Source organism: Girardinichthys multiradiatus, chromosome 10 (assembly GCF_021462225.1).
Source record: "Girardinichthys multiradiatus isolate DD_20200921_A chromosome 10, DD_fGirMul_XY1, whole genome shotgun sequence".
Lineage (NCBI taxonomy): Eukaryota > Metazoa > Chordata > Actinopteri > Cyprinodontiformes > Goodeidae > Girardinichthys > Girardinichthys multiradiatus.
This window is the reverse complement of record NC_061803.1, coordinates 7,486,399-7,500,748: the sequence shown is the minus strand read 5'-3', so window position 1 is coordinate 7,500,748 and position 14,350 is coordinate 7,486,399. Positions and strand designations below refer to the sequence as shown.

The following is a 14,350-nucleotide window of genomic DNA, read 5'->3' as shown; positions in this document are numbered from 1 at the left end:
AGTGGGTAAAGACTGAACATTTCGCAGATACAGGTGCATCTTAATAACCTGAATATAATTTAAAAGTAGATTATTTCAGGGACAGAAGGCGGAACACTAATAGATGTGTCACTCGAAGAATTTTTTTGATGACTATTGCTAATAACATCCAAAATTCAGCCTTTCTTAAATTTTTTTTATTGCAGAGGACCAATAAATAGTATTTTACTTTAAAAATGTTATGTTACAGACCTGCACAATTACAGGGAAAGTGCACTGATAGTTGTCCAAAGCCAAAGTCATTGCTAAAGAAGCTGGCTGGGTTCAAAAAACATTTAACACACAAGAAAGATTTAAATCTGTGATAGTTTTGTTGTCATTTGGACATTTTAATTAATTGTTTAATTTTCCTTTGGGAATAATAAAATGTTTTTGAGGTGAATCGCTTCACTACTAATCTTTATTTTATTGTAAAACCACAAAAAACTTAAACTGTCTAAGGAGAATGGTAATACAAAAAGTCTTGTTATATTAGCCTGACTTTGTCTTTTCACCATTTGTCCTTGATAAACACCTAGACACTGATTTAAATTGTCACTTTTTCACATTTTTCCATGTCAACCTCTATGGACCTCTAATAACGTCTGCTAATTAATAACTAGACTAATGAATAGTAAATTATGCTCTGAGTTTTAGAGGTTGGATGTCCAGAAACAAGAATTGCCAGGGTCGTTTCAACTTCAAGGAGAATATGGTGAACAGGAATGGGACTAGAAGACAACTCAGAACCAAAAAAGGCATACTTTTTTTAAGATAATTCATTATTTATGCTGAAAATTGTAGGAAACTCTTTTAAAAAAAACAAAAAAACTTTGCAAGCCAGAACTCCACAGCAGAATTTATCATTTGGTAGATACACCTAAGGGTTGAAATGAGTAAACCTAAATTAACCTTTCCAATTAAGTATTTAATGACAACATTGACATATTCACTGTATCATATTTTCAATATTTTCCAGATAGTAACCCTACTCTTTTCAGGTCAGTCTGTCCTTTTCTTTATTTAGCCCAGAAAAATGTTTTAAATAGGACTTTTTCAACTTAATTTAGGCTTAAAAATATCTTTATATACATCTTTTCCTTCTAGGGCAGGAACTTTAATTTACTTTACTTTAATTGTAATTATTTACAAAAAAAAAACAATGTTTCAAAAAAAGTGCCATGCTTAATCACGCCCCTCTAGGTTTCTTTATTTCTGGCCCACACTGATGCACACACTCCAGCCCAGTAGGTGGTGGTAATGCTCCTAAAATTTGTTTTCCAGCCGCAAGGAAAACAGATGGGATGTTTTGAGCAGTAGTAATTATGAGGAAGCTACCGACACACACATACTGTCTGAACGGCATCATGTGTGTAATGTATTATGAATGCAATATATAAATAAACAAAGAACCCCTGCACCTCAATATGCAGATATTTATAAATATTTCTGTTAGCGGCCACTTGCTAATTGTCTGTATGCTGATCTATGAAAAATGCTAGAATTGCTCTTAAAGTGACCAGAATAGAAACTTCCGATTATCGCACTAGATTCACACATTGTGCAAGAAAAATTGTTCCCAACTTGGTCGTTGGGCGCATTGTCTTGTCGGCCATGACAGTCCTTGTCGTCATCAGAATCTGAATCTGAAGAGTTTTCACTTGATTCCAGAGATCCAGCTGTCTGTTCAGGTTCACACTGGTATGGTTGAATATTATTTACTCCCACAAAGTCTTCCTGCATTTCTTCGTATTCAAAAAGGTGGCTTCTTCCTTTTTTACTAATAAACAATTGGAAAGTAACAGCGTCCCTGGTTCATCTGCATTCTGAGCTACAACGGCAGTTATTGACAAAAATGTTAAAAACAAGTTATTTAGGTTTTAGGTCAGATAAATGGGTCTCAGGAATGTTTTGTGGAAGTGTTTCACTGAATGATATTGATGGGATATCAATATTTTGATATTTCATTTCATTTAACTTTTAAGCCTATGGAATCAACTTAATTCACCAGAATTACAGACAGACACCAGAGCTAATGTTAGCGACACTGTTAGCTCTGGTTTAGGAGCCTTGCCACAGCCTGGACTGGCAGGCTCGGGCCTGGGAGGAGTTCGATGAGGCCATGAAGAAGGACTACCGGTTGGCCTCGAAGCGATTCTGGCACACCGTCCGGCGCCTCAGGAGGGGGAAGCAGTGCTTTGCCAACACTGTTTACAGTGGGGGTGGGAGGCTGCTGACCTCGACTGAGAGCATTATCGGGCGGTGGAAGGAGTACTTCGAGGATCTCCTCAATCCTGCCATCACGTATTCCCTGGTGGAAACAAAGGCTGGGGACTCTGGGTTGGACTCTTTCATCACCCAGGCTGAAGTCACCGAGGTGGTTAAAAAGCTCTGTGGTGGCAGGGCTTCGGGGGTGGATGAGATCCGTCCTGAGTACCTCAAATCTCTGGATGTTGTGGGGCTGTCATGGTTGATACGCCTCTTCAACATTGCGTGGCAGTCGGGGACAGTGCCTCTGGACTGGCAGACTGGGGTGGTGGTCCCCCTTCATAAGAAGGGTGACCAGAGGATGTGTTCCAACTACAGGGGGATCACACTCCTCAGCCTCCCTGTTAAGGCCTACGCCAGGGTATTGGAGAGGAGAGTCCGGCCGATACTCGAACCTCGGCTTCAGGAGGAGTAGTGTGGTTTTCGTCCCGGCCATGGAACACTGGACCAGCTCTATACCCTCTACAGGGTACTCGAGGGTTCATGGGAGTTTGGCCAACCGGTCCACATGTGTTTTGTGGACCTGGAGAAGGCATTTGACTGTGTCCCTCGTGATGCCCTGTGTGGGGTGCTCCAGGAGTATGGAATCGGGGGCCCCTTATTAGGGGCCATCCGGTCTCTGTACAAGCGGAGCAGGAGTTTGGTCCGCATTGCCGGCACCAAGTCGGACCTGTTCCCGCTGCATGTTGGACTCCAGCAGGGCTGCCCTTTGTCACCGGTCCTGTTCATAAGTTTTATGGACGGGATTTCTAGACGCAGCCAAGGGACGGAGGGGGTCTGGTTTGGGGACCAGTGGATTTTGTCTCTTCTTTTTGCAGATGACGTGGTCCTGCTGGACCCCTCTAGCCAAGACCTACAGCATGCGCTGGGGCGGTTCACAGCCGAGAGTGAAGCAGCTGGGATGAGGATCAGCTCCTCCAAGTCCGAGGCCATGGTACTCGACCGGAAAAGGGTGGCTTGTTCTCTTCAGGTTGGAGGGGAGTTCCTGCCTCAAGTGGAGGAGTTTAAGTATCTTGGGGTCTTGTTCACGAGTGAGGGAAGAATGGAGTGGGAGATCGACAGACGGATCGGTGCGGCTGCCACAGTAATGGGGACGCTGTGCCTGTCTGTTGTGGTGAAGAGAGAGCTGAGCCGAGAAGCGAAGCTCTCGATTTACCGGTCGGTCTACTTTCCTACCCTCACCTGTGGCCATGAACTTTGGGTCATGACTGAAAGATCGAGATCCCGGATACAAGCGGCTGAAATGAGCTTCCTCCGTAGGGTGGCCGGGCACTCCCTTAGAGATAGGGTGAGGAGCTCGGCCATCCGGGAGGGGCTCGGAGTAGAGCCGCTGCTCCTCCACATCGAGAGGAGCCAGTTGAGGTGGCTCGGGCATCTATACCGGATGCCTCCTCGACGCCTTCCTCGGGAGGTGTTCCAGGCACGTCCCACCGGGAGGAGGCTCAGGGGACGGCCCAGGACACGCTGGAGGGACTATGTCTCTCGGCTGGCCTGGTAAGGCCTTGGGCTCCCCCCGGAGGAGCTGGAGGAGGTGTCTGGGGAGAGGGATGTCTGGGTGTCTCTGCTGAGTCTGCTGCCCCCACGACCCGGTCCCGGATAAAGCAGAAGACGACGAGTACGAGTACGACAACATAAGCAAGTCCGCATCTAATGTAACTGTTTAAGTTCACATATACAGTATGTTTATTTATTGATTCAGTTGTCAAACAAAACTTGTTTCAAATGAAAAACATAATTGTCTGAAATGTTGCTATATGATAAAAGTGAGATTTAAATACCATCAATCTTAATATAACAATGCCTCGAATTAGATTTATTTTTACAATTTTTTTTTTTACATTTTCCCATTGTTTAAGCAAAAGACAATATCTTATCTGTATCTTATCCACCAAATTTTACCCAGGGAACCAATGGGTATTTTCAAAAGCTTTAAAACTCTTTGAGCCTTTTAGAAATGATAAACCCCTTTAGGTGATGAACACATCTTCTAAGCGCCCAAACAGGGTTTTTAAGATGTCGGATGAGGTCCAATTTGAATACAATGTGATAGCATTTGAAAATATGCTAAAAAGGATACCTGTTTTTAGTTTTGTTTTGGAAAAAACTAAAGTTGAGCTCTAGTTTTTTGCTGTTTTTACACGTCACATGTATCTTTAAAATTGTTTGCTTGTGTTCATTCTAAAAGAAGTGCCAGTAATGAGACCCAGCATGAAAAAACAACTGAAGGGCTTTAGTGATCTGAAATGCAATTAAATCTTAATGCACCACACTTAAGCTCATCTCAAATCCAATACCAGTCAGTGATGTCCTTGGTGCCTGTTTAGATATTGATCAGACAGTGCCCTGCTGATGATAGTGTGGCGCTAGCTGTTGTACAATATTGATTGGTGGGAAAAGAAAAGGTATTTTCTGCTAAATCTCAGCAACAGAAAACGTGTCACCATGTGGTCCAAACAACCTAACCCCAGTTTCCCTACAATGAAACTTCAAGAAATATTTGTGCAGCTGCACACTCTAACCACTCAGTTATTACTCATAGTTTTAACTCTAAATATTGGTTTATATGTGGTTGAAATATTGCATCTTTATTATTGGGCTTGTTTTGCATTTCAGAGGTTGAGGTTATATGATGTATTGAGTTTCAGTTAAAAGTAGGGAGTTTGGCAGTTTTGGTTAGAATAGTTGAGATTGCAAATCATGTCTAAAGTTCGGGTAGTTTTGCAAATGCCATTGTTTTGAAGCAGACTTCGCTGAAAATGTAAACAGAAACTTTAACTTTTCCTTTTACTATTGCTTTTCATGGGGTATTTTCATCTATTCATGTAGAAAAGGTTTCTCTAATTGTGAATTTTTGCCACCTTACAGGCACAACTCTTGAAATCTGTTGAAAAACCCCTTCAGATCTGGACACTGAGAAGGCTTTCAGATTCACTTCATGCATTGAGGTTTTTGACTTTGTATTTTGGAAGTCATATTCATGATCTCCAAGTGATCCTCAGTAAGAGGATTGAAACACAAGGGAGACTGTTGGTGTTAAACATTTATATAAAAACAAACACAAACATCTACTGTAGTTAAAGCCTTTTCTTCAAAAACCCCTAAACCTATCCAAACATCAGACTCCAGAAAACAAATCAACTCAGTTAAATGAGCTACATTTTAGATTCTTTGCAAACACAAGACCCATGTAGGATTTCTATATTGTTATTAAAACTTCTACAAAGACATGAACACAGTTCCTGTTCCTCTATTCTTTCTAGCTACAAGCTCTCAAACTGCTCGAATCCTTGGTCAGCCTGATATTTTGATCAATAAACTCAGCTCAGTTTAGCTAAATCATTTAGCCTTATATCTTTTTCCAAAATAACCTCGCAAAAACAACAGGAATCAGCTGACATTTGTTAAAAACATGTTAGTCAGCTTATTTATGTCCACCTGAGCCAACAACTAATTTTCCTTCTTCAAGCTTCCCTGTGGATGCGCCATCCTGAACAGCTATCAAATTAAATGATTATCTAAAGGATGTTTTTACATAACTCCTAACTCAATTAGGAAATATGTAAAGCACTAAACTAAATGTTGTTTATTGTAATTCTACACAGTGATACTTTTGTGTATGCTATCCATTAAACAGGGAATGGTTACTTTTACCAGCATAACTATATCATGTTTTATTCAAAGTATTTGTGTGGAGTTGAGAAAAACCTACTGGCTGTTCTGTTTCTTAAAATACAGGTTTTATCAGGGTTCCAACACATTTGTTTTACATAAAAAGCAACTTTGCAGAGTTCTTTACTATCATTTTAAATTAAAAAATACTGTTTACTATTAATGTATGGCAGACATTTCTGTGGTGGGCTGGCTTTAAATTTTCTACATGGGACAAAATAGAAATCTGAAAGAAGGAAGAAATGGATGGCGATAGGATGCAAGGAAGGACATACAGAAGCAAGGGAGGTAGAAAGCAAGATTGGAAGGACAGGGGGAAAAAAGTAATGAAGGAAAGTGGGACACAAGGAGGGAAGGACGGTAAGAAGGAATGAGGGGAGATAGGACACAAGGAAGAAAATTGATGGGGATAGAGGGCAAGGGTAGAAGTACATAAAGCAAGATATGTCACAAGGGAGGAGGGATGTAGGAAACAAGGAAGAACACCAGGAAAGAGCCACAGAATGATGTCTAATAGAAAGGAAAAAAGGTGGACACAAAGAAGAAAGGACACAACATTTAGACAATGAGATAGGGAATGAAGTCTGGAAATATTATTATTTTTCCATACTTCTTCAGACCTAAAAAATGCTGAAATCAAGTTTCAAGCTTTTCCAGATTGCATAGGAGCCCTCTACTTTCTCCTCGCTGAGAAACAGCTGCCAAATAAATACATTTTGTGCATAAATGTTTGTTTTTCTTGTTCCATCTTTTTTACTTTTAAATTCTACAAAACATAAAAATAACGTTGACCTTTCCTAGTTAATTAAAAATAATGTTTCATCTTTAATTCAAAGCCCTTTGGAGAAAAATCTAACTACTTGATTAATGACTTATACTCTTTATGCATGCAACTGGAGGATGTTCTGTCTAGTGGACCTATTTATTAATGGCACTAAACATGTGTCAATTGTTTAATAGCACGTTTACGGTGTTTTGCTCATGTGTCATCTGTGTTTGTTATCACAGCAGCTGATGAGAGAGCGTCAGCAGATGGCCAGTCGTCCGTTCGCGTCTGTTGCCGTTTCACTGGATGCCATAGGAGAGCTAACAGACGTCCTGCAGCCTGTGGTTGATGTAAGTCTAAATCCCACATTACACGCCATAGATTTTTTAATGCATTCTTTTTTTACTTTGAATAATAAAATAAAACTGTAGAAATGGCCACAGCATCCTGAAAGATAATACAACCTCCACTCTTGGCTGCTTCTTCTTTTGAAGACGTAAAAATATGCTATTACTTTAATTCTACATAATCAAATGCCATTGTGCTGTAGTCATCCAAATCCATTTTTTGCACCAAGTAAACCTTTTTTTGAGTTGACATGTCAAAAGGAAATCAGTGATGATTTCTTCATGGTATTCCAACTGCTTCATTCAAACCTTTTTTGCCTTGGTTCGCTCTCAAAATAGCTTTTCATTGACCACTGTCACTTACTTTCTCATATATTTCTGCTTAGTATTACTACATACTGACCAGTCTTTTTTGTTTAGTTCATACTCAAATGGAAACGCCGGGCTCCAGGTCCAGCTTAGGACCCGAGGCTACATGGTACATTGCTTGGTTTAAAGCAAGATGAAGATAAGTCCCCAAAATAAGATCTGAGGGTGATTTCTCGAGCTCTGTGTCACCTGCTCCTGCAGGAAATAAAATCACTGTGGCAACCTGCAAGGGGCAACACATTAGTGCCGAGCTTTCTGCTGAGTGGTACTCACACAGCATTATGGTGTTTTGAAGGGCAATGTAAAGAGCAAAAGAGGAGGAAAAACAATGCTTATTGGCTCGCTGAGTGCATAAGGTTGTCTGGATCAGAATACTATTAGAAACAGCCTATTTTTTGTAGATTAAAGTATAGTTTTAATTACATACTTGTCACTGGATTGTAGGTCTGTGTGATGTTTGATATATTCCAGCCTGGGTCCTTCTTTATCTCATAAATATTTCAAGTGTTTTTTGTGAGGCACATTAAACGGTAGATTTAAAAGGCACTAGAGAGCGTTTAGAAAACTATCTATGTAGCTGTTTTGATGGTATCTGGAAAAATTCATTCCTATAGTGATCTTTACTTGCAAAACAGACATCTTATAGTTAAATGACGTGTGCACAATAAGGCTCCTAATGGTGACAGTACGAAATCCCAGCTTGGATGCATTCTATCCAGAAGACTTACAGCTTTTATCAAAAATCCACATTTCACCTCTAAGATTCTGGGAAAGGTAATGCTAAAGAGACTTTACCTTTTTGAAACAGTACAGTGTTTTTGATGTTTCAGTTGGGTTTTCTAAATAATGCCTCCCACTGAGCCTGCTCTTCTTGAGATAGCTGTGACTTATGGAAATTCATGTTCCCATCTTTGTTAGATCTTCACTTCACGTCAATGCTGCCCACAGTACCTTAATAAAAGGCTGCATTACAGGCAGAGATCACAAGCACTCTATTGGAATAGTTCACATCTTATTTTTGAGACCAAACTTTCAGGGCTAATGTTGGATTTGATCAGCTGTTTGATGCGGAGTACCTCCGGTTTCTGTTTAAGCACCAGTCCTGTTTCTGCTGTACTTACTCCCACTTGGACAGATTTTAAATTAATTTTACCACATCTTCGATGGCTCTAGATGGCGACATGGGTGATTCTGACTTGATTAACATTTTAATTTATGACTTTATGCTGAAAAACACAGAAGGCGGAACTTTAAAAAGTGCGGCACTCAGATTGTTTGTGATGAACTCATAAGGTCATCCTGCTCCCTTTGAACCAAAGAGACAAAACTAAACGGTGTAAAACTAAAAGGAAATATTCTGAAACGCTCCAAATACGAGAAATCTTTTTAACACGTATCGACCCGATAGCAAAAGTAAAAACAGCTATTATCTGCGGCGGTAAACTGGAAGGCCATTGAGCTCAAGCAACAAAGTTCATTTTACCTTTTAACTTGAAGGATCTTCCACCATCGAGACTCATTAAGAATCAGGGCTTTTACTCCATGGTGCGGTCTTCGGATTTCATATCCAATCTGAAAGGGGTTTTCCCTTGAACAGCGATCCCCACAGACTACAGTGGGGACACCACAAAGATTTCGCCACTGACTCTTCCATCCCTTTAACTAAGAATTTTCTAATGGCTGGCAGCTAGCATGTTGTGTGTGTCAAATGAGATAAGTGAATGATATTCACATGGGTCTAGATATGTAGCAGAGACACTGCATCTCGCGAAGTAGGATTTAATTGTAGTTATTGACAAAGCAAGAGGTCCTTGACTCCTTGTCCGGCTGTGTTTTAGTCCGGTATCTGCCAAGATACACAACCTTTCTCTTCAGAGCTGGTGGTACAGATCATTTTTATGCATTCTGTTGTAAAATTTTCTCTGTCTGAGATATTGAACCTCAGAGTATGTTGAATGAGCGAGTTTTGGGTGTCCCGGGACTTCAATAATTGCACCGTGAAGGGGCTAAAGATTCTTAGCCCCATCTCTTACCACATTTACGCAGATGACATTTAGCTGTACTGCTGAGTTACTCTGAATGGTATACATTTCATACATCCATGATTGTTTGCCAGACATTAACCTCCGGTTAAACTGACACCCCTGACGGCATCACTGTGGTGTGACAACTAATTGGCCACTCCTGTTTGTTTAACTTAATAAATATTTCTAAATTAGAAAAGATGGCGTTAAAACATGAACTGGAGAGGTTCATTTGTGCATTTTCTTCCTTCCTTAAGATTACTGCAATGGGCTCTTTTATTTACCTGTGAAAATCCAAACTTAAACTAACAGAAAGACTCACATCACTGTTTTAATTTTGTAATGTCTAATGACAGCCTTACACAGCCAGCCCAACCCTCAGCTCAGCTAATCAGAGCCTACTGTTAGTTCATCAGACCCATTTTAAAACCTGGTGAGATCTGTCCTATCTGTGCGCTAGGAATATTTATTTAATAACAAGCTCTTGGCATCATGCGTTTGCTTTACAGTTTGCACCGTTAACACAGAAATGGTCAACAGGATATTTTCTTTTCCAGTAAAGTTGAAGCATTGATTCTATACTTTTTAGTCATTGGTAAGCAACCTTTGGGATAAAATATTTTGGTCTTTTAGAAATACATTTAAAAAGTAAAAATGTATATGCTTAGAAATATTCGATTGCACTCTTGGATGACCTACAGATTTATTAAATGAGTTGGCATGAGCTGAAGGTGAAACCTCAAAATAACGTAATCCTGCTCAGTGTTGGTTAATCAGTCAGCATCTGCTATCACTTAACTATTGCAAATATTTGTAAATGAAGCAGAGGACACTGGCTTTATTTCCCCTCCTCTGTTCCTGTTTTAACTTAGAAAGATATCTAACTTGGTGCACTGAAGCTTGGAGTAGTTTGAAAAATCTTAACTCCAGAAATGACTGAAGGTGTTTGTACAGGAAACACAATAGAGAAGAGTTGCGGCACCACAATAACGTCTCATGTTGTTTCCACCGTACTGAAACATGTTCCAGTATCTCTGACTGATCTCCCTGCATTAGACATTAGCATCACCATGACGTAACTTTACAGACCCTCCAACTGGTCTGAGCGAGAAAATCCTACCAGCTTTTATACCCATTTATTGCATTTGCGCGCTTTAAACATCCAAACCAGACTCCGCGCTACGATGACAGCAGCTGCTGGACAGAGAGATTCAGGCCTGCAAATTGCAAGCTGAAATGGAAGCACTCGACATATGGAACCAGTAATGAACAGCTAGTTTGATTGATAACACCTGTCAGTCCTGGAAAGAGAGCTTACACTGACTGTTCAGTTGTGTGTTTGAATGCATTAGCATGTCTGTGCTTGTGTTTATGAGCTTGGGAGTTATGAATGACCATGTTAGAGTACAAATGACGAATATACTGGAAATAGGGTTTGGATGATTTTAAAGGATTCTGGTAGAAACAAATCTGTTGTGTGACTAAAAGGGAATTAAATATTTTTATTTCAAAAGTTCTGCTTTAAAAAGCAATCTGGGGATTGGTGTTTAAGTGTATTCTAGAAACATTTACAAAAGACTGCTTATATTTCCAAATTTGGCATGCACAAAAACATAGGTTGCCTTCCAGTTATCTGTTGAAGTCTTGCTCTCCCTATCTCGCATCCTGAATGTACTATAATAAGGTCATGACATGTTGTAGAAAATAGTTTTCTCTTAAAAAGTTGCTTTATCTTTGTTCTTACATTTGATTTCATTTCAAACACCTTTCTAACCCTGAAAATACCAAATATTGAGTAGTCAACAGCATCCACACCAAAGAGTTGCTGGTAGCAGTTAGTATGGTGCGTTCACTGATTGGAAAAAGATCAGATTTTTGAGTTTTCAACCATCCATCGCCAGACTTATCTCTTTTCATATTGAATGAAAACATTGGACAACAGTTTAGTTTCAGGAACATTTATCATCCCATTTACACTATATGTTATGTTATGAGATAAATGTTTCATGGCTTATTTATCAGCTATCCCAGTGAATCTATTTTTATTTACTTCCGTTGCTTTCATTATGACCTTATTCAATTGTCTTAGCATAATTGTTTCATTTTTAGATATTTTTTATTTTATTTTTGGGAATAGAACAACACCTTGTTGTGATTTCCACCCATTTTTAACATGAATTGTTGATCTTGTGTATTTTTACCATTTCACACCTGGATGAGAAACATACATACCACTGAAAATGGGCCACAGTTGTGCCTAGTCAGGTAAAAGGCAAATTGTCAGAAAGTACCACCAGACTGACCACTTAACATTGCACGAGGTCTAAAAATCAGTCACCCTCTATCACCCTTGAAGAAAACACAGTTGCCAACCCTTCTGCTGAAAGTTTCTGTGTTGGTAAAGGTGTTTCATATGTGTGATCCTCTCTGCAATATTGATGAAAGAGCACAAAGCAACAGAAGATGGAGGGAACCGATGGAACAGGCTTCTTAGGTGATCACATGTGGCATCAGTGAATTTGTGAAAAGCTGTAAAGCTGCAGTAAATGTGAATATAACGTCAGTAAATAGGAAGCATGCAGTTGCTCTGAGACTGGCATTTCAATTTGGCTGACATAAAAAGTACAATACGTTTTCCACAGAAAACAATTCTGCATCTACCCGAGATTTAAGAAATAGATTGGGTTGGACAAGAATTAAGTTAGAAATTCTAGTAATCATATTCATAGATCTTTATTTTTCTATCTTTATCTTCTTAATGTTTTAGTTGATTATTTAAAGATTGGCTTTCAAAACTGATTTTACATGAATTTTCTAAAAAAAATAGTATCTGTCCCACTTTTTGTTTCCTTTTACTTGCTTTACTATGCTTGTGGGGACTTAGAAAGTTTTTTTCCCTGCCTTGACTTTGCTATTCCTACTTTAAACACAACCACACAGATAAAACAAAAATTGCATTTCTATTCACAGACGTGTCATTTCTCCACAATTTCTGTCCTTTCATGGAAAGCATGCTGTGAAACCCTTGACATTCATTATCCGGATGACATGTTTTTCACGCTTGATACGAGCAGTACTGGCCATTATGTCTGAGGGGTAGGTCATCGCCTCGCCACTTGGACTGTCTGACAGGGACACAAGTGTTTTTGTTGTGTGACCAATCAAACCATTTGTCTCAGGAGGAGGGCGTCTTGTCTTAAAAGCACCAGCTCCATGAGGTGACATGAGTGACTTTTGGTCAGCTGGTCACTCAAAAAAATTTTTAAAATAAAAACTAGAGCAGAAAAAAATTGATTTTAGCTTAGCTGGTAAAGCAAGGGTGTATCATCCAGTAGAGAATACATTTTTACCCTTATCTGATTTGCTAGAATAATGCCTTTATTGGCAGTGCTGAAATTCTGTTAATTTGTGTTTTTCTCTCCTTCTTTTGAAGGGTGCACCCAAACCAGTGGCAATGGAGCCATGTTTTGGAGGGAAGGCTGCTGTGTTAACTGTCCTCATGCGTCTCCCGTCTGGACTTTCTGACTTGCCTCCACCTGGACAGTCAGGTAACAACTCAAACCGCCAACATAATGAATCACGTTTCTCCGTCTGTAGGTAATTACGTAAACTCCAAAGAATGCCATTTTGATTCAAATACCTTAGAGGCCTTGGTCATAATTATCATGGTGGATCATTATCCAACATAAATGCATAGAGAAGCAGCTCACATAACTCCAGGTAGACATTTTGGACGTTCTATACCTATTGCACAAATTATGCAACCTTTGATAAGCAGAGAGAGCAGAACCCTGTGAAACGTTTGGACTGCAGCCGCAAGCACATTGTTTTACTTTTTAATTGAGGCACTAATAAATGAGTTATTAAAACGGTCATTGGGTCTCTGGATTTGTTCTGTAGAAGGTTAGTCAGCCATTTCATTTGTTCTTGCCAAAAGGATATTGTTGACCCTGATATATTGGATTCATCTGAATTTAAACAAAACAAATAACTAAAGCATATTTTTTGAGCATCTTAATTTAAAAAAAGTAAAAATCCAGACAGAGTAAATGTTAGATTGTCAGACTAAACTTTTTCATTTTGTTGCTCTAATTTGCTTGTCAGCAATGCTGCGGTGCATCTTGTCAGGCTTGGCAGCAATTGTAAAATGTCTCTTGGTCTGAGATGCTCCCTTGTGCTTCTTTCACCCCATCTTTCACTGTTTATCCTAATGTATTTTATAGAACCTCTCATCTTTGATGAAAGAAGGCAGCAGCTTACTCTTTACACCAGGAATTTCCTTTTGGAGTAATTCTTTTACAAAAGCAGCCGTGCTTTTGTTCCTTTGTAACGCAAACCTTAACAGTCAACCAAGCCCATAAAACAGCTTGATGATGAAGCTGATAAAACACTAGAAAAGGGTTAAAATAGGATTCCCACTGAATAAAATAAGAGGTTAGGAAGAGCCAGCAGCCAGCAAATAAATCCAGTATTTATTGATTGAGAAGTACGTAGTGTCAGTATTACGTAGTGTCAGTGTGAGCAGTATTACGAAAGACAAATAAAAAACAGGATTTTTATTACAGAAATGTGGTGTTATGGGTTACACCATCACAGGGAAGATGGCTGACTTCACATTTATCTAAGCCACAAAAGATCATCAGTAAGCAGCTGGCTGTTCATAATGAGATTTGCAAGCATTTTAATGGAAAATTGAGTGGAAGGAGAGTGCGGTAGAATATCTGCTCAAGCAACAATAATACCCTCACCGTTAAGAGGATGGTAACGAAAAGCCTTTTTGTGGAGATTCACAAGGACTGGATTGCAGTGCTTTTCAAGAGCCAGGCATGCATCGCAGCTATTTTATTCTTTTTGTTGAGCTGCTGAAAGCCACATCACGATTGTCTTAC

At 39.5% G+C, this 14,350-nt stretch overlaps 1 protein-coding gene across 1 annotated transcript in view; it reads left to right on the top strand.

The window, feature by feature from the left end:
• The window catches only part of atrnl1b (attractin-like 1b), a 93,977-nt gene that overhangs the window by 77,115 nt on the left and 2,512 nt on the right, over positions 1-14,350 (top strand). The window contains exons 27-28 of the mRNA XM_047376964.1: positions 6,964-7,071; positions 12,895-13,009. Of these exons, the coding sequence (XP_047232920.1) occupies positions 6,964-7,071; positions 12,895-13,009 (223 nt within the window). The remainder of the gene's footprint in view (positions 1-6,963; positions 7,072-12,894; positions 13,010-14,350) is intronic.